Raw genomic sequence first — 21575 nt, 5'->3', positions numbered from 1 at the left:
GTTATATTGTAAGTTATATATAATATATTTAGCTTATTCCCTCTCACTAATATGCCTCTTGCAGAGAATTGCAACACACAAAATAGACCTATGTGTACATTCTTATCTTGCTAGAATCTGTTCATGTTGCTACTGAAAGTTCTAACACATATACATGGATTGTTTGTTTGAATATGGATCCATACAGACTATGGAACTTTCAAAACCAAAATGTCTTCCTTTCACACTAGAAGGGATACAGCTTTTGTTTATTTTTTGCATTTTAGCTAACCCTAACCTCTTTCCTAACCGTAACCTAATTCTCCTAACCTGCTACGTTAATTCTCCTAACCTGCTGCGGCTGGTAGCTTAGTGGTTAGAGCATTGGGTCAGTAACCGAAAGGTTGCTGGTTCGAGTCCCTGAGCTGACAAGGTAAAAATCTGTTGTTCTGTCCCTGAGCAAGGCAGTTAACCCTCAGCTCTGAAGATGCGGATGTTGATTATGGCAGCCCCCTGCACCTCTCTGATTCAGAGGGGTTGGGTTAAATGTGCAAGACAACTGACTAGGTATCCCCCTTTCCCCTAACCTGCTACAAAAAGTAAAATCTGACAAAAGCTTATCCCATTTAGTAAAAACTCCAGATTCCCAAAAAGGCATTACCTTGATGGCAGTTGCTCCAACGCCATACAGCAGAGTTATGAGGAAGAGTATGATGAAGGTGAAGGCTGTTTTTCCCATGCTGTCCCTGTCGGTTTCCATGGTGTTGCTGCATGGACAGTCAGTCAACACGAGACACTCTGCATGTGGATATGAGAAAAGTGTCAGTAGGCAGTCAAAACGGTTACTCATCACTCTGGTGTCCAGTCTGAAACCCAATCACGAACCCCAACTTCTGGACACTTCTTGACGGCTCCTAAGAAATCTGAAAGTATTTGTTATAGATCTTAGTTCCGCCATAGCTCCAGCCATCTTGTTAACAAGGGGGAGTTTTCACCGTATTGCATGTAGCCTACCCTTACTGTTCCATGCAGATCTAAAGGGGCTATCAATAAGTGTCAAACGGTTGGAATGGGCATACTTTGAACTGTTTTATGGGAAACCATGCATAGTACAGCTGTCTCCGGTATCAGTCATAGATAATACTGTCTCCGGTATCAATCAGAGATAATACTCTCTCCGGTATCAATCATAGATAATACTGTCTCCAGTATCAGTCATAGATAATACTGTCTCTGGTATCAGTCATAGATAATACTGTCTCCGGTATCAGTCATAGATAATACTGTCTCTGGTATCAGTCATAGATAATACTGTCTCTGGTATCAGTCATAGATAATACTGTCTCTGGTATCAGTCATAGATAATACTGTGATATTTGGTAGGACATGAGACAATAATCTAAAGCTTTGTCTATTGGACTTGAGCATGTTTTTTCTGCCTCATCCCCTGTGACCTTTCATCCATTACTGAGTTATTACTTAACGAATACAACACATTGAAGATCTAAAACATGAGGATATCAAACCAGCAGTGAAGGTGACCCTGACTTGCTTTGGCCAAACGGCACACTTGCCGATCAATGGGGACTTCCAACTTCTACTTGGCTTGGCTTGCTTCTTGTGAAAGAAACCCTAGTCACATCTCATCCATTTCCAAACCCAAGGTGGTAGACTTTGAATCAATAGAACAGACATATATCATTTCTACAGGTGAGACCCAGTAGAGGGAACAGAAGCACACAAAGCCAAACAACCAGACAGGAACACCTGATTAAGTTCAATGCACTACATCTAATTACACCAAAGACATGAGGAGAATATCTGAAACAGCAGACAACTGGGTTGCTAATGCTAGAGCTACACTTCCATAGTTCATTCCTATCATCAGGGGAACATTTTATCAATGTGAGTGTATATCACTTCTCTATTGTGTACAAGACTATAGCTCAGTGTGCAAAATACGCTTTATACTAATACATTATTCAGTGTCCACCATTACTGTATTACAGATATATTTTATGATAATTGTGACCTGATTGCAAATGTAAAGCATCGATACTTTGCTTGACTTGTATTGTCACTTTACCATTAGTTCTAGTAGTGTGAGAGTTGACATTTCCCCCAAACAGAGATACTGAAGCTTTGCACAAAAGTGGGGAGACGGGACAGACATGAGTAGGACCTGCATGACACAGTACATCAACAGGATTAATGATTTAAAGTTTTTATTTGGATTTTGATTCTGCATTTAAAAGACACACAACATGTTATGTCACTGACACAAACAGCAGAGGTAACACGCAGCAACACACATCAACAAAACACAACACATCCTCTACTGGGCCTTGCAGCTCTGAGGCACATTCAAGCTGAGGTTAACTAGGTTGGGTTGGTTTGAGGTTCTGTCAATGGTTCTCATAATCATTTTTGTGGACTTGATCATGCTTTCGTGGTAAACTACACAGCTATACACCACTTCTTCGTTCTTCCACAAGTCATTGCTAAATGTGAGCTGACTGTAGACAGAGTAGGTCCTTCCTGATTGAATCTGGCTAGTGGTGTTGAATTGGTACAATGCTGAACTGATCGTTCTCTCCACCGGCTCATCGTCAACAAGCCAAGCCACTAAAACGTCCTTGGGGTAGAAGTCTTTGACGTAGCAAGTCAGGGTCACCGTATTATCACTAGTTTGTTCTGCTGGAGCCAGCAGAAAGACAGATGGACGCTGTGGATCTCCTCCTGGAAGCACGAGAGAACAGTCAGGGCTTCTCTCCATGCAAGTACTTGGCAAACAATTTACATTTTGCTAAATGCTGCCTATATTAAGCCAACCAAACAATGTCTTCCCTCACAGGAGTTTCGTCTTGAGAGACCAAAGGGACCCATCATAGACAAGCATTTTGTCATTTTGCAGTGTCATCATCTGATTTAATCAGATCAAATTGCTATCAGCTCCATTGGGTTCCTTGCAATTAAACAATTAAAGTCATTTTTCACTGGTCTACACAATCTCCTATCATCATTTTTAATTCCCAGAAGATGACCAATTGGATATCTGTTTGATAGGTTTTGAAACATCGTAAAAATGAAATCCCAGTTTAGTCAAAAGAAAAGTGAGAGGGAAACCAAAGCAGTTTGTCTTACCGGTCTCCCTCTTGTAGGCTTTCTTTACCAAGGCGCCCAGGTTTTCCAAGTGATCTACAGCGCAGTAGAATACTGTCCCGTTGCTCCAGTCCTCATAAGTGATGTCAAGTATGGCAATTTTGTCAGTGTCACCCTTCCGGCTGGTTAAGGTATTTCCATTGTCATTTTCCCATTTGACGCTGATGAAGCCAGGAACTACTTCATCGACATCGCACACAAGCTCAGCTTTTTTGTTCATAAGCATATCCTCAAGAGACGGCGGGGTGATCTTAATGACTACTGAATGTTCATGGAGTGGACCTGCTGAGAAAGGATGTAAGGAATGTTCACCAAGCTGTTTGTGACAACAGCAATTAAAATGTAAACAGTTTGTATGTTTTGGATCAATGTAGGCTATTCTGTTTTCCCTCCAGCTGGCTGATCACAATCAAACCTTTTTCATGCATGGGCTATCTTGATGCAATTTAAGATAAACCTTTAAGTGCTAATTAGAAAAATGTGCTAACTTTTCAATCTGGCCTGGAGCTCTGTCACAAAATCCCTGCCTCTTGAAGCTCCTGTAATAAGATACCAAGAGAAGATAATCTGACGTGTTCTACTCACCATCTGATGAAGTGTAGCCCACAGTTCTCCTCACATTTCCAGCTTTGTTCTTAAACACGCAAGTGAATGTTACTTCTTCACTCTTCCACTCACTCTCATTGACCCTGAGATAGCTGGTTGAGCTGTACAGAGTTTTCTCACTCTTCTTCTCACTCTCACAAGAACTCTTGAAGTCAGATACAACTTCTTTTTCTGTTCCCTTTTCCGTCCTCGTCCATGTGATTGTGTGTGTACGGGGTGAAAAGTCATGGGCAAAGCAGGCGAAGGAAGCCGTCTTATTTTCTGCCATCTCCTCTTTAGAGGGGGTCATTACGTAAAGAGACGGGTGCTGCAGATATTCCACTAAAAAACAAACATACACACACATATATATATATATATATATATATATATATATGCAGAAGCAGAGAGAAAACAACATACATTTGCAGAAGCTGGCATAGGCTACAAATGCGCAGTAAAGATGAATAGAACAGCTAAACAGCTTATGGGAAATTTCACTGTAACAGAGTGACAGTGAGACTCCGATTTGTCACTTCTAAAATGTTTTTCAACCAAAAACCAGAGATTGCAAAGTTAAACAAACCATGCAACTCTATCCACAAGGACTCATTTTACAATTTTCACAGAACATTTTACAAAAACACATTTACTTGAAGAACAGTGTAGACACAAAGTTTGGTAACAGATGTACAGCACAAACAGCACAACCCGTCATTCTGTTACCAAACTTTGTGTCTACACTTCTTCAAGTAAATGTGTTTTTGTAAAATTTTCTGTGGAAATTGTAAAATGAGTCCTTGTGGATAGAGTTGCATGGTTTGTTTAACTTTGCAATCTCTGGTTTTTGGTTGAAAAACATTTTAGAAGTGAAAAATCGGTACTTTGAATCGGTATTATTCAAGTAAATATTCTTTCATTTTTAAAAAGTGTATATCAAAGTATATAAAGTCTTAGACTGTGGACATAGAATAATTATGCTGGCAGACGAAAGCAAAATGAGCTCAACACTGTTTGTAGCATGCCTTCTTAGGGAGATGGCTTAAATAGTCACAACTAAAGGGGCAAACTACAGCCACTCCAACCAACCCTCATCCTAGTGCCATAGCACATTCCCCACAACTAGACTGACACCTATCAATGTTTATACAATTGGCCTAAATGGTTTATTCCACAGTGGGTGACAGTGACACAAATGTTGATTGTTACAGTGAATTAGCAATTGACTACGTTTTAATGCATTGATTGTTTAATTTGCCCTAAGGTGTCAGGTAATTTAGGTGTGTGCGCGTTGACAACAATTGTAATATGTAGGCATCAAAATTATTGTAACCTAGGCTGTATAGTCCATATTTGCAGCAGTGGAATTTTCCAGCAAAAATATGTGCAATTTTTATGTCTTATTCAGATTTCATAAGCTTATTGTCTTCAATATTTCGATTTCTAAAAATGTGTCTTTCAACCAAACTAAACATAAAATAACCCTCAAATTATGATTATCACAGAGGCTATGTTTTTTACGAAATTCGTAGATTAATAGGCTACATGGATATAAATACATTAAACTCAATAATATATGATTATTATTATTAGTGACATATGTTATTAAATGGATAAACAAATACATCTTACTTTGTTTCTTCATTAGTACTTCCTTTGAACCAGCTGAATGTTCCACGGCGCATTCAAATGTTTTACTGTCCCAGTCTGCTCTCTTTACACGGAGTTGACTGACTCCCATGTAGCTTCCACCGGTTTGGACCACAGGGTACTGAACGAAATCAGTCAGGGAATTCCCGCCTTCTTCATTCCATTTGAAGGTGAGGAAGGCAGGCGTGAAGCCAGTGGCAATGCAACCCAGAGTCATCATATCTCCGGTCCCGGAGCCACATTGCACAAGAGGGAACAAAGTCGGAGCTGTTGGTGTTGAAGCTGTAAGATAAATAATGTGTTACAAATTGTCCATAAAGCCAAACAGTTTTATAGAATACACCATGAAAAAATAAATACATAAATCAACCAACACTGACCAAATAAAATAGTTAACAGTTCTAAGGACCTATTCTATTTGACATCGTCAGGTTATTTAACATTTATTTAGTAGGCTAGGTTTAATACATGATGATTTATTACCAGGGTAGGATATTGTTCACTCCAAATACATGCACATAGGGTACACATGAGTTGAATGTGTTATCAAAAACGTAAAATACAATATCCACTGATAAAAGATAGGTAGTTAGGACTGTAGGCTATATACGTTTTTGAATGATTAAACATAAATATTTTTATTGATTAAATATTTGTCCTTATATTTAAGCGATCATTTTCCACTATGAACTATACCTTGCCTCAACCAAAATTAGATTCTTACCTAATGAAACGGTTACTATTGTACCCTGACCCCAGTAGTCAAAAGCAGCGTAGCACTGTGTTCAATTACCTTAACAAGCGGTATAAAAAAGCATTCTCCCCAGGTTCTATACCCTCTTATTCCCATTCTTAATGAAAGAGCGCAAAAGGAACGCTATTATTTTGTACACTTTCTGATATTTACGTTGACTGTAATGTTAGGTTATGATGTTTTACTTTAAGTTTGTTTGGCACACTTTACTTCAAATAGGCTTCATTATAGACATGTATCTTAATTCCATTGCAGATTAAAAGTAACAAACTTTACATTTCAAAAACTAAAGCAGAAACATATAAACGGCTTCTAAATGTATTTGTAAGATTAGACATTTTCATTTGAAAGTCTCACCTGATGAAACTGTAACCATTGTCCCTTTCCCCCAGTAGTCAAAACCGTAGTCACAGTGCAAAGAACCAATACAGGCTATGCACAAAAACCTATTTCGATATTTAATATTGTCCATATCATACTTTTTAAAGGTTTGTTTTGAAATCACATCAATGAATTTCAGTTGTTTTTGTCCAGATTATGAATATGCCTTTGTTATAGGGTAGGCCTACCGTTACTGTTTTTGATCCTCAATTCAATTTAGCAAATTGACAAAATGAAGCCTAGAATCGAGTTGTAAAAAACGACATGTATTTGACTTTTCGAATGATCACTGACACATTTGATGAAATCATAATACTTTTTCTTACCTGATGAAACGGTAACCATTGTGCCTTTCCCCCAGTAGTCAAAAGCATAGTCACAGTGCAATCTTTCAATACGTGCAACGCACAAAAACTACCGCAAGTGAAGACCAAAAATACATATTTCAAGCCTTTAGGAGAGAGGGACTTTTAACTCAAAGTCCAACCTCAATAGTAATGCAAAAATAAACAGAATCTGTTTTTGTTTTACCTGTGGACACGGTCACCATGGTCCCTTTCCCCCAGTAGTCAAAGTAGTTGTCACAGTGAATGGTCTGACCAACACTTCGTACAAAATCAGTCAAAATAACCTGAATAGTCACTAGTTATGTGTCAATAATGAAATAACTTTTTTAGGTCTGAATGTTAAGGCTACTTACCAGAAGTTATCGTGACTTGGGTTCCTTTCCCCCAGTAGTCGAAATAGTAATCACAGTGATAATTGTTTATCTGCCCCTAAACTAAAAAACCAATTCATTTCAAACGTATTGCTTCATTAACTTTATTTTGTGGCATCTTGATGGTTGTCTCCTTCCCTGGGGAGATGCACTTCCCATCAAAACGGAAGTGTTGCATGAAGTTAACTTTGGCTGAAAGTGTGAGCACATTTTTATTCCTGTCCTTTTTGAGAGTGAGCCCCTGCTTCCTCTATCCGCTGTGAATGTTGATGTATGGGAAGCATCTTGAGCATCATCCTGATAGGGCTATTTCATTCCAGATACTGTGGGTGTGAATCATTGGTGACACACAGGATTGACAATCATTGGTCAAAATCTCTGTTCCTTGTTTCCACACTGTTGCTGGTAGTTGGACGTGAGTGGTGGCCATCATTCCCGAATTAGATATGTATAATCTAGGTCACCGCTTAACACAGACATTTGGCCAAAAAACATTCATGGCCGACCATCACTTAATTGGTCTTCGCTATAGAAACAATTAGAAGACCACAATTATTCCAGTGCCCAAGAAAACCAAGCTGCATGCCTAAATGACTCACCCCGTTGCACTCACCCCTGTCATCATAAAGTCCTTTGAAAGGCTGCACACATCAAGGCCAGCATGCCAGACACACTGGACCCACTCCAATTTGCTTACCACTCCAACAGATCCACTCAAGATGCCATCTCCATTGCAATCCATATAGCTCTATCACACCTGGACAAGAGGAACACCTATGTGAGAATGCTGTTCATTAACTATAGTTCAGCATTCAATACCATTGTTCCCTCCAAGCCCGGGCCCTGGGTCTAGACTCTGTCCTTTGCAACTGGATACTGGACTTCCTGACAGGCAGACCACAGGCTACAACAACTGAGGATTGGCAACAACTCCTCCACTACACTGACTCTCAAAAATACCTCCACTACACTGACTCTTAACACGGGGCCAGGCACAACACCAACTCCATCACCAAGTTTTCAGATGACACCACGGTTGTAGGCCTGATCAACAACAGTGATGAGACAAGGGAAGAGGTAAGAGACCTAGCAGTGCGGTTCCAGGACAACAACCTATCCTTCAATATCACCAAAAAGAAAGAGGTGATTGTCAACTTCAGGAAGCAGGGAGAAGGATATGCCTAATCCACATCGATGGGACTGCTGTGGAGAGAGTCAGTGACTTCAAGTTCCTCTGCGTCCAAATCTCAGAGAACCTGACATGGACACACAACACCATCACTCTGGTCAAGGAGGAGCAACAGCGCCTCTACTTCCAAAGGCAGATGCAGAAACTTGGCATGTCCCCCCGGATACTCTCCTACTTCTACTGCTGCACCATTGAGAGAGTCTTGACCGGCTGCATCACAACCTGGTATGGAAACTGCTCCACTCTCGACCACAAGGACCTTCAACAGGTGGTGAAGACGTCCCTGTCCATCACTGGTGCCGTGCTCCCACCCGTAAAGTACATTAACTTCAAGCGGGGCCTGAGGAATGCACGTAACATCATCAAGGACCCCACATACCCAGCCACAGACTGTTCACGCCTTTACTGTTTGGCAGACGGTATCGGAGCATCGAGTCTCGGGGCTCAGAGACAACTTTTACCCACACGCTAGCAGACTGCTGAACACCTGAGCCAGGACGACCACCTCTACACCAACAGTTTCACACCTTAGCAGACATGCACTTGCTCACACATCAACTCACATGCCCACACAGTCTGTTTTTTCTGCTACGGCATGGCAAGCGTACCAGAGTGTCAAGTCTGGGATCGAAAAGGCTCCTGAACAGCTCTACCACAAAGCTATGAGACTGCTGAACAGTTCATTAAACAGCTACCCAGACTTTCTGCTTTTCACCACCTACCTACATGTAGATAATACTTCAATCAATCACCTAACCAAACCTACATGTACATATTACCCTTAATCAATCACCCCAACTATCTTGTACCCCAGTACACTGACTCGGTACCAGTACTCGTTGTATATAGCCTGTTATTGTTATTTTATTGTGATATTATATTGTGTTACTATTTTCTTTTGATCTATTTGTTAATTTTCATACTTTTTAACTGCATTGTTGGGAAAGGGCTTGTAAGTAAGCATTTCACGGTAAAGTCTACACTTGTTGTATTCAGCACGTGACAAATATAATTTGATTTGATTTGATATGCACAAACACACAAACCATGACTAATGCTTTTGGACTTATATAATTATTGCACAAACTTACTGCATAATTCAACACTTTCTCTCCGTACTCACCCTCGCCAGCACATGTAAATGTCCTACTGTAAATTGTTTGTGCCTTCCTTGAATTTATATTTCTGCTAAATATATTATATTTATATTTCATTGAGCTTTTATTTTTTACATACTTACTCCTATTCTTATTACTGTCGTATTGTTGATAGGTGAACCAGCATTTCATTATACTGTGTACCATTTGTATCCTGTGCATATGACAAATAAACTAGGGTCTATTTTTCTGAATTTCTGCCTGACTGACGTGCCCAAAGTAAACTGCCTGTTACTCAGGCCCAGAAGCCAGGATACGCATATAATTGGTAGCATTGGATAGAAAACACTTTGAAGTTTGTAGAAATGTTTAACTAATGTATGAGACTATAACACAAATGATATGGTAGGAGAAAATCCAAAGAAAAACCAACCAGAATGTTCTTTTTGTCACGTCCTGACCATAGTTCTTATGTGTTTTGCTTGTTTAGTGTTGGTCAGGACGTGAGCTGGGTGGGAATTCTATGTTGTGTGTCTAGTTTGTCTGTTTCTGTGTCCAGCCTAATATGGTTCTCAATCAGAGGCAGCTGTCTATCGTTGTCCCTGATTGAGAATCATATATAGGTGGCTTGTTTTGTGTTGGGGATTGTGGGTGGTTGTTTCCTGTCTCTGTGTTTTGTCTGCACCAGATAGGACTGTTTCGGTTTGCCACATTTTGTTGTTTTGTATTGTTGTAAGTGTTCACTGTTTTCGTTTAATTAAACATGTTGAGCACTGGCTACGCTGCGTGTTGGTCCGATCCCTGCTACACTCTCTCTTCTAGTGAAGAGAGGGAAGGCTGCCGTTACAGAACCACCCACCAAACTCGGACCAAGCAGCGTAGCAACGGGCAGCAGCGGCAGCAGCAGCAGCAGCGGGACCAGGAGAAATGGACATGGGAGGACGAGCTGGACGGAAAAGGACCCTGGGCAGAGCCAGAGGAGTATCGCCGCCCCAAAGCAGAGCTGGAGGCAGCAAAAGCAGAGAGGCGGCGTTTCGAGGAGCTAGCTCGGCAGCAGGAGCCGGATCTGGGTTACACCACTTGGGAGGAAATAGACAGGTGGTCGGTTGACCCAGGGAGAGTGCCGGAGCCCGCCTGGGATTCGATGGAGCAATGTGCGGAGGGATACCGGCGAATGAGGTTAGCACGACGGCGCGGTAAGAAGCCCGTGAAGAAACCCCAAACATTTTTTTGGGGGGGGGGATAAAGGATAGTGTGGCGAAGTCAGGTAGGAGACCTGCGCCCACTTCCCATGCTTACCGTGGAGAGCGGGAGTACGGGCAGACACCGTGTTATGCGGAAGAGCGCACAGTGTCTCCTGTACGTGTGCATAGCCCGGTGCGGGTTATTCCACCTCCCCGCACTGGCCGGGCTAGATTGAGCATTGAGCCAAGTGCCATGAAGCCGGCTCTACATATCTGGCCTCCAGTACGTCTCCTCGGGCCGGTGTACATGGCACCAACCTTACGCATGGTGACCCCGGTTCGCCAACACAGCCCAGTGCGGGTTATTCCACCTCCCCGCACTGGACGGGCTACGGGGAGCATTCAACCAGGTAAGGTTGGGCAGGCTCGGTGCTCAAGGGAGCCAGTACGCCTGCACGGTCCGGTATATCCGGCGCCACCTTCCCGCCCCAGCCCAGTACCACCAGTGCCTACACCACGCACCAGGCTTCCTGTGCGTCTCCAGAGCCCTGTTCCTCCTCCACGCACTCTCCCTGTGGTGCGTGTCTCCAGCCCAGTACCTCCAGCTCCGGCACCACGCACCAAGCCTCCTGTGCGTCTCCAGAGCCCTGTACGCACTGTTCCTTCTCCCCGCACTCGCCCTGAGGTGCGTGCCCTCAGCCCGGTACCACCAGTGCCGGTACCACGCACCAGGCCTATAGTGCACTTTGAGAATTCAGTGTGCCCTGTTCCTGCTCCCCGCACTAGCCTTGAGGTGCGTGTCTCCAGTCCGGTACCACCAGTTCCGGCACCACGCACCAGGCCTACTGTGCGCCTCAGCAGGTCAGAGTCGGCCGTCTGCCCAATGCCGCCTGCACTGCTCGTCTGCTCAACGCCGCCTGCACTGCTTGCCTGCCCAGCGCCGTCTGAGCCATCCGTCTGCCCAGCGCCATCTGAGCCATCCATCTGCCCAGCGCCATCTGAGCCATCCATCTGCCCAGCGCCATCTGAGCCATCCGTCTGCCCAGCGCCATCTGAGCCATCCGCCTGCCCAGCGCCGTCTGAGCTGCCTGCCTGCCCAGCGCCGTCTGAGCCATCCGTCTGCCCAGCGCCATCCGTCTGCCCAGCGCCATCTGAGCCATCCGTCTGCCCAGCGCCATCTGAGCCATCCGTCTGCCCAGCGCCATCTGAGCCATCCGTCTGCCCAGCGCCATCTGAGCCGCCCGTCTGCCCAGCACCATCTGAGCCGCCCATCTGCCCAGCGCCATCTGAGCCATCCGTCTGCCCAGCGCCATCTGAGCCGCCCGTCTGCCCCGAGCCATCAGGGTTTGGCAACTCTGGTCCTGGAGAGTGCAGTGTGTACATACGTTTGTTCCAACAAAGCTCTTCCACCCTGTTTCACCTAACCAGGGCCTTAATTGTATTTATTTAGCCTTTATTTAACTAGTTAAGAACAAATTCTTATTTACAATGACAGTGAGGTAGTAGGTGAACCAATGGTACCTTGTTGTCCGAATGTCTCTCCCCTTTGCTTAATTCAACATAGTTACAATAGCTACTGAAATACTGTAGCAAGCTATCCCGACTAATGTGCAATACTCTAAGATGGTTAGCGTTTTGCTTTATGTAATGTAGGTTCAAAGATTGTTGGAATGCAGCTTTTAGCACTACCAAAAGACTCATGATTCAAGCTTTAACTCGAGGACTCTGACTCGATCACTAGGGACTTGACTTGGACTCAAGGTTTAGTGACTAGACTACATCGCTGCAGGGAGGAGAGCTGTTTTGCTTATACCTAGCACTTCTAAATGTCGGTCAAACATGACATTCATGGAAAATATTGTGTATTGTGTTGACTAATTATCTGGGCTGGGGAGGACATGTTGCCACTTTGTGACAGATGTTTACACAACATTGTGGTGCCATGTAACTTTTCTAGTTCCAGAGCTGTATGGCATGTAGTAAAAGGGTATCCAAGTCCTCAGGCTGCAGTATCTGCCAGTTGTCATCCTTACCTTCAGGGACTGAGTTCATTGGTGGGCCAATAATTTACTTTCTCTACCTAAATAATGAGTCAATTGCTCAATTAGCTCAGAAGCAAGACTTTGGTTGGTATTTGTTGAAGGACTAATGTTGAAAAAAATATTTTAGATTCACTTTATCTGTACAATTGAAAAACAGGCTAAAGACTGAATGCTTGTTGATTTAGAAAGTGACATTTGCACACATTGTTTCATAACATAGTGGTGGTTTCTGATGGCTCTATGTACCCTCAGTCCAGAGGAGGTTTCAGTAAGTATGCCTATGTCATGAGGAAGCACCTGTTCCCTCAGTGTGGTGAATGACATGGCTGGTTTCCTGTCTGTTACCTCTCATTACATAAATAATATCCAGTGTGGATACACTCTACCACAAGACCAAAATGTTCCCACTATGTCTGTTATTTTAGTTTAATCATCATTCATTTGTATGTTTATCTACAGTATGTTTCTATCCATCCATACATCAACTCATATCAACATCAGTTTTATGACGAGCGATATGACACTGTAAACGATAATGGCAATTTTAGGTTCAACACATGTTTAAAGACCTAGACCTTTCATTGCTACCTCTTATCATCAAGACAACTTAGCACATTTTAGGCAAATATTTTCAGACTAGATTATGTCTAGCTCAGCTAAGAAAAGTGCCAACCTTTGTTATTTTGATATTATCTTTGTAGGTGTCTTGTCACATGATTTAACTAAAGAAAACAAAACATGTTTTTTATGTATGACTATTGCATTAGGTCTGTGTAGTGCAAAGTTGGATATCAGTATTAGATATAAGGTATCACTGCACTAAATCTGCACTAAATCTATTTAGATTGGGTTAGGTATTGTCGTATAAGCAGTCACTTGGCACGGAGTCTGCTGAGGTTTCAGTAAATATGTGCTGCCATGACCAGCATGTAGGCTGAGGTTTTTGTATTGGTGTGTATCACTGTGGCTGCCCCCATACACAATGACACACACCATTACAAAAACCTGCGTCAAATGCTCCCACAGTAATGTATTTATGTGAAAATGTTTTAATTTGCAGCAAAATTTGACGTTTGTCGAAATTTCTATATAATGACAAATAATGCAGCTTAAAAAATGTCAATGTGACTTTTTAAGTCCAGACAATTGAATGTTTGTTCGAAGGATTAAAAAAATTATGAAAAAATAAAAATCAGGGGACCAGCTAGTTTAAGATTATGAACATAATATTTAAAAAAGAAGATATGAAAAACGTATGTGATGGTTTCAGTGCTTGTCAAAGCCTTTTAAGCGCAAATAGAGTTTCTAAAACATAAAAAATATTATCTCAAAAAACTGTGATATTCAACATAGCCCATAGTCATTATATCCAGAATTCATATAAGGCGTATTCAGAACATTCCAGTATGATCCGTCACTTAATACAGAGTCAGGAGAGGTAACCACTTGTGCTGAGGTTTTTGTACTGGTGTATATCATTGTGGCTCCCAGTGTACACAGTGATACATGCCAGTACAAAAACTCATGCCACATAGTGACACCCTCAATAAAACCATTTGTTATTTTATCTCCAACATTGACACCATAGTTTTCCCCCAATAAACTTACATTTTACAATCAACTTAGGCATAAACTGGTTTTCCACTTCATACCAACTTTATGTCCAATTCTCATCAATACATGTTTCTCCTTAATTAACAGATGATAAATATGTTGATAAAACAGTATAATTAAAGACAACTACCTTTGAATATATCAAGCATGGTGAACCAAACGTATGAGAAACACACACTACACTCTTCACCTAGTTTCTCCCCTAATACACACTCTAAGCCCAGCATCAGTGTTGGAGATGGGGAAGGGTTTTTGTCATGGGCTGTATCACTGTGGCCATTATACTTATATTATTTTTTATATTTATATTATTTAAAAAAAATGCCTTCCTCACCATCTTAAATAAGCATGCCCCATTCAAGAAATTTAGAACCAGGAACAGATATAGCCCTTAGTTCTCTGCAGACCTGACTGCCCTTAACCAACACAAAAACATCCTATGGCGTTCTGCATTAGCATCGAACAGCCCCCGTGATATGCAACTTTTCAGGGAAGTTAGAAACCAATATACACAGGCAGTTAGAAAAGCCAAGGATAGATTTTTCAAGCAGAAATTTGCTTCCTGCAACACAAACTCAAAAAAGTTCTGGGACACTGTATGGAGAATAAGAACACCTCCTCCCAGCTGCCCACTGCACTGAGGATAGGAAACTCTGTCACCACCGATAAATCCACTATAATTGAGAATTTCAATAAGCATTTTTCTACGGCTGGCCATGCTTTCCACCTGGCTACCCCTACCCCGGTCAACAGCACTGCACCCCCCACAGCAACTCGCCCAAGCCTTCCCCATTTCTCCTTCTCCCAAATCCAGTCAGCTGATATTCTGAAAGAGCTGCAAAATCTGGACCCCTACAAATCATCCGGGCTAGACAATCTGGACCCTTTCTTTCTAAAACCATCTGCCGAAATTGTTGCAACCCCTATCTAGCCTGTTCAACCTCTCTTTCGTGTCGTCTGAGATTCCCGAAGATTGGAAAGCAGCTGCGGTCATCCCCCTCTTCAAAGGGGGGGGGACACTCTTGACCCAAACCTCTACAGACCTATATCTATCCTACCCTGCTTTTCTAAGGTCTTCGAAAGCCAAGTCAACAAACAGATTACCGACCATTTCGAATCCCACCTGTCACGCCCTGACCTTAGAGTTCCTTATTATTTTCTATGTTTGGTTAGGTCAGGGTGTGACTCGGGTGGGAAAGTCTATGTTTTCTATTACTTTGTTTTTGGCCGAGTGTGGTTCCCAATCAGAGGCAGCTGTCTATCGTTGTCTCTGATTGGGGATCATATTTAAGTTGTCATTTTCCATTTGGGTTTTGTGGGATCTTGTTTTCTGTATAGTTTCTTTGCCTTACAGAACTGTGCGCTTTCGTTTTCATGTTTGTTATTTTGTTTGAGTGTTTTTTGAATATTAAAATCATGAACACTTTCCACACTGCGTCTTGGTTCACTCTTCCTACCACAAACGAGAGCCGTAACAGAAGATCCCACCACCAACGGACCAAGCAGCGTGCCCCGGAGCGGAGGACATCATGGACATGGGAGGAGGTAATGGCAGGGCATGAGGGCCTGCCATTGAAACAGGCGGAAGCAGCGAGGGAGGAACGGCAACGATACCAGGAGTCACGGCAAGGACGGAAGCAAGAGAGGCAGCCTCAAAACATTTTGGGGGGGAGGCACACGGGTTGGCGAGCGGAGCGAGCGGAACGAGCGGAACTAAGGTGTGAACGAGAACCAAATCCCTGTAAATACAATGAGGAGTTGGTCACGGTTCAAGTGCCACGTTTTCCGGTTCCTGCTCTGTGCAAGCTCCCCGCACTTGCTGTGCTACAGGGGGTATTCAGCCAGGACCCGTTGTGCCAGCTCTACGCTCCAGACCTCCAGTGAGCCTCCACGGCCCAGTATTTCCTGCGCCGGCTCTACGCAATATGCCTCCAGTGCGCCTTCTTAGCCCAGTGCGTCTTGTGCCAGCTCTCCACACTCACCGAGCTAAAGTTGGTATCCAGCCAGGATGCGTTGTGGCAGCTCCACGTACCAGGCTTCCAGTACGTCTCCTCAGTCTGGTGAGACCTGTTCGGGCTCCACGTACGAAGCCTCCAGTGATGATCCATGGCACGAAGCCTCCAGTGATGATTCATGGCACGAAGCCTCCAGTGGTGATCCATGGCCCAGTGCCTGCAGTGAAGATCCATGGCACGGAGCCTCCAGCGACGGTCCCCTGTCCAGAGCCTCCAGCAACGGTCCCCAGTCCGGAGCCCCCAGCGACGGTCCACAGGCCGGAGCCTGCAGCGACGATCTACGGTCCGGAGGCCCCGGCAACGATCCCTGCACCAGAGGCGCCACCGAAGTGGGGGGAGCCTAAGCCTAAAGCGGAGCGGGGCCTGTTTCCCGCACCGGAGCCTCCCCCGAGAGTAGATGCCCACCCGGAGCCTCCCCTATAGGTTCAGGTTTGGGGCCGGAGTCCGCACCTTTGGGGGGGGGGGGGGGGTACTGTCACGCCCTGACCTTAGAGTTCCTTATTATTTTCTATGTTTGGTTAGGTCAGGGTGGGACTCTGGTGGGAAAGTCTATGTTTTCTATTTCTTTGTTTTTGGCCGAGTGTGGTTCCCAATCAGAGGCAGCTGTCTATCGTTGTCTCTGATTGGGGATCATATTTAAGTTGTTATTTTCCTTTTGGGTTTTGTGGGATCTTGTTTTCTGTGTAGTTTCTTAGCCTTACAGAACTGTGCGCTTTCGTTTTCACGTTTGTTATTTTGTTTGAGTGTTTTTTGAATATTAAAATCATGAACACTTTCCACGCTGCGTATTGGTCCACGCTTCCTACCACAAACGAGAGCCGTAAGACCACCGCACCTTCTCCGCTATGCAATCTGGTTTCAGAGCTGGTCATGGGTGCACCTCAGCCACGCTCAAGGTCCTAAACGATATCGTAACCGCCATCGATAAGAAACAATACTGTGCAGCCGTATTCATTGACCTGGCCAAGGCTTTCGACTCTGTCAATCAACACATCCTCATCGGCAGACTCGATAGCCTTGGTTTCTCAAATGATTGCCTCGCCTGGTTCACCAACTACTTCGCTGATAGAGTTCAGTGTGTCAAATCGGAGGGCTTGTTATCCGGGCCTCTGGCAGTCTCTATGGGGGTGCCACAGGGTTAAATTTTTGGGCAGACTCTCTTCTCTGTATACATCAATGATGTCGCTTTTGATGCTGGTGGGTCTCTGATCCACCTCTACGCAGACGACACCATTCTGTATACTTCTGGCCCTTCTTTGGACACTGTGTTAACAACCCTCCAGACGAGCTTCAATGTCATACAACTCTACTTCCGTGGCCTCCAACTGCTCTTAAATACAAGTAAAACTTAAATGCATGCTATTTAACCGATCGCTGCCTGCACCTGCCCGCCCGTCCAGCATCACTACTCTGGACGGTTCTGACTTAGAATATGTGGACAACTACAAATACCTAGGTGTCTGGTTAGACTGTAAACTCTCCTTCCAGACTCACATCAAACATGTCCAATCCAAAGTTAAATCTAGAATTGGCTTCCTATTTCGCAACAAAGCATCCTTCACTCATGCTGCCAAACATACCCTCGTAAAACTGACCATCCTACCGATCTGCGACTTCGGCGATGTCATTTACAAAATAGCCTCCAATACCCTACTCAATACATTGGAAGCAGTATATCACAGTGCCATCCGTTTTGTCACCAAAGCCCCATATACTACCCACCACTGCGACCTGTACGCTCTCGTTGGCTGACCCTCGCTTCATACTCGTCGCCAAACCCACTGGCTCCAGGTCATCTACAAGACCATGCTAGGTAAAGTCCCCCCGTATCTCAGCTCGCTGGTCACCATAGCAGCACCCACCTGTAGCACGCGCTCCAGCAGGTATATCTCTCTGGTCACCCCTAAAACCAATTCCTCCTTTGGCCGCCTCTCCTTCCAGTTCTCTGCTGCCAATGACTGGAACGAACTACAAAAATCTCTGAAACTGGAAACACTTATCTCCCTCACTAGCTTCAAGCACCAGCTGCCAGAGCAGCTCACATATTACTGCACCTGTACATAGCACATCTATAATTTAGCCCAAACAACTACCGCTTCCCCTACTGTATTTATTTATTTATTTTGCTCCTTTGCACCCCATTATTTCTATTTCTACTTTGCACCCCATTATTTCTATTTCTACTTTGCACATTCTTCCACTGCAAATCTTCCATTCCAGTGTTTTACTTGCTATATTGTATTTACTTCGCCACCATGGCCTTTTTTTGCCTTTACCTTCCTTATCTCACCTCATTTGCTCACATTGTATATAGACTTATTTTTCTACTGTATTATTGACTGTATGTTTGTTTTACTCAATGTGTAACTCTGTGTTGTTGCATGTGTCGAACTGCTTTGCTTTATCTTGGCCAGGTCGCAATTGTAAATGAGAACTTGTTCTCAACTTGCCTACCTGGTTAAATAAAGGTGGAATAAAAAAAAAAAAATACTGCACTGTTATACATCACTGTACAAAAAAACCTTTCCTGTCTAGACGGGGGAATTTACAATGTAGTGAGGGCAGCTGTGTGAAACATTAGACATTGATGCATTTTATCTCAATATCAAAAGGAAGCATCTGTTGTGTTCTGTACAACATTGTTTCCCAATTTATTATGAACAGTATGATGTCAACATCTTTATGGATCATTCATATAGCCTATCAAATAACCTCAGATGGAGCACTTGACATTGCTTTATATTCCTAACCTACTACTAGCTAGCTATGTAGCTGCTAGCTACAGAACAAACAAGCAACAAATGGCATTTAAGTGCTGATCAATATATAATCAATCATGAAGCAAAAGTATATGCAGATCATGTTGTGTGCACTGAAGTGTTCGCAAGCTAGGTAGCTTTAATTGGTTGAACATTAGCTACTTAACCACAGTAGCATGTCAACTTGCTAGCTGTTTATTGGATTGCTGTGATTTAATGTTAAATAGCTAGCTAAACTGATTGTTTAATCAAAGCCTTCCTTGAATATCTATATTTTGCCACCTATTTAACTGTTAGCTAGCTAACTTGCTATGCAAAACAGAATGTTAGCTACGGTATCTAACTATCTAGCTACTTGTAACATAGCCAAACTAGTTGATGATTAAAGAAAGTGATGTAAGTTTGAACACTGTACCTTGTTGTCAGTTGAGGTATTTATGAATAACTATTGTTTAAACATCCTGTCTATTGTCAACTTGTTTTCTGCAAGAGTCTGGCATGCGAGTTCACTCAATGTAGCCCGGCATTTGATTGCTTGGTCTGGACTCTGACGTGGCGTTCTAGAAAGCCCCACAAAATGAACTGGTTAGGTGGCAAGGAATCAATGCATTCTCATTCAAAAGTAGTCGACACTATTACATTTATGTCTCAAATTAGCTGAACACATCCTATATTCTTAACACTCACACATGTTTCTCTCATTGACCTTGCTTGCATTGGATGCATTGACATGGTGCCCCTTTGAGGCATTAGGATCTGCAAGTTTATAGCATCTTCCCATTCAGTTTATGGATGGGACAGCATGAGATGGAGACTCAGTTTTTTTTGTTAACCTATTATATTACAGAAGCAAGTGCATGTTGGTCTGATCCTGATAGCTCCACCTTTCCTGAAGTGAATGCATTATCCCATGCATAAAATGCTTAATGTCTTGTGAGGAGTGTGTCTTTTTCTAATACCAGTCACTGTAATATATGGACTAAATAAGATTTATTGTGCACAATTACAATTAGGCCTACATGGAGATGCATTAGTTGCAGAGTGAACACCCTGGTCTTGAGATGCTGCTGCATTTCTTGATGTAGTTTCAGCAAACAGATACCGTTTATTTACCCTCTAGTCAGACAAAAGGGTTTGGCTCACTCATATTTCCAACTGCTGTTGATAAGATACTATCACACTTGCAGCTCTGACTGGGCAGGGGCTTGCAAAGGAAGACTATTTCAGAAGTTGTGAAGGACTTGCCTTTCTTCCAGAACTTGTTCTTGAAGTGATGCAAAACTAGAAGAAGAATTTCTTATTTCATTCCCAGGTATTATCTGTCCTACTGTTGTAAAACTGGTTGTCCCTTCCAGGTATCTCCGGGAAGAGCCAGATCCTGTTTGCTTTGGTCTTCACTACTCGCTACCTGGACCTCCTCACCTCCTTCATTTCCCTCTACAACACCACCATGAAGGTAAGAGGATGGCTGGGCCTTAATTAACCTATTCCATATGGTCAGTTGTGAGAGAGCTGGCGGATGAGATTAATGGCTAATATACAGTGTTGTGTGTTTGTCTTTCTATCAGATCCTGTGGACATTCTCCATCTACCTGGAGTCGGTGGCCATCCTGCGCCAGCTCTTCATGATCAGTAAGACGGGCGAGGCGGAGACAATCACCACCCACTACCTATTCTTCCTGGGTCTCTACCGGGCCCTGTACCTCTTCAACTGGATCTGGCGCTTTTACTTCGAGGGTTTCTTTGACATGATCGCCATCGTGGCCGGCATGGTGCAGACCATCCTCTACTGCGACTTCTTCTACCTTTATGTCACCAAAGGTGAGTGTCCACCTAAATGCCCACCTCTGATTTATGTTCTGCCATCTGTGTATTCGCTGTTTGACCTTCTGGTATTTTATGTGTGCGTAAGTAAGCATTGTTGGAGTAATTGATGGTTGAGTTTGTAGGACTACATCATATCCTAAATTAGTTATAATCTATCTAGATACAGTTTGAATGTTGTAGTGCACAGGAGTCAGCACATTGCAAGGGAAATACATAAAAAAAATATTGCGCCCTTTGACATGTATCTCTATAATCCTCAGTGCTGAAAGGAAAGAAGCTGAGCCTGCCAGCATGAGAGGTTCAGACGGAGACCCCGTGTCTCCCAGCAGACTCAGGGTGCGTGGAGATGACACCGCTGAGCAAGCACAAGATGCCTGAGAGACAGAGCGACTCAAGGAGAAAAACACTAGTCTTCTTCATGCGTTACTTTGAACTGGTAAACAACAAACAGCTTCAGAACTGAATGAGAGGTCATCCCAGGTCTTCACACAGTCATCAGATATCTATTTTTAGTATCTTGCCTTACCTTTTCTCATTGCTGTTCAAAATAGAAAGAAAACATGTTTTTTTCGACATGTGAGGTGTGCTCTTAATGATGGTTCAACATGCCTTGTATCGA

The 21575-nt window shown here is 43.3% G+C and overlaps 1 pseudogene and 1 gene segment (V, D, J or C); one reads left to right on the top strand and one right to left on the bottom strand.

The window, feature by feature from the left end:
* LOC120034106 overlaps positions 1-21575 on the bottom strand; it is a 106403-nt gene that overhangs the window by 14519 nt on the left and 70309 nt on the right. The window contains 2 exon segments of the C gene segment in view: positions 5359-5658; positions 7043-7116. Of these exon segments, the coding sequence occupies positions 5359-5658; positions 7043-7116 (374 nt within the window).
* On the top strand, positions 8570-21308 carry LOC120034453 (annotated as a pseudogene).

This window comes from Salvelinus namaycush, chromosome 41, assembly GCF_016432855.1.
Source record: "Salvelinus namaycush isolate Seneca chromosome 41, SaNama_1.0, whole genome shotgun sequence".
Taxonomy (NCBI): Eukaryota; Metazoa; Chordata; class Actinopteri; order Salmoniformes; family Salmonidae; genus Salvelinus; species Salvelinus namaycush.
This window is presented reverse-complemented; position numbering and strand designations above follow the sequence as displayed.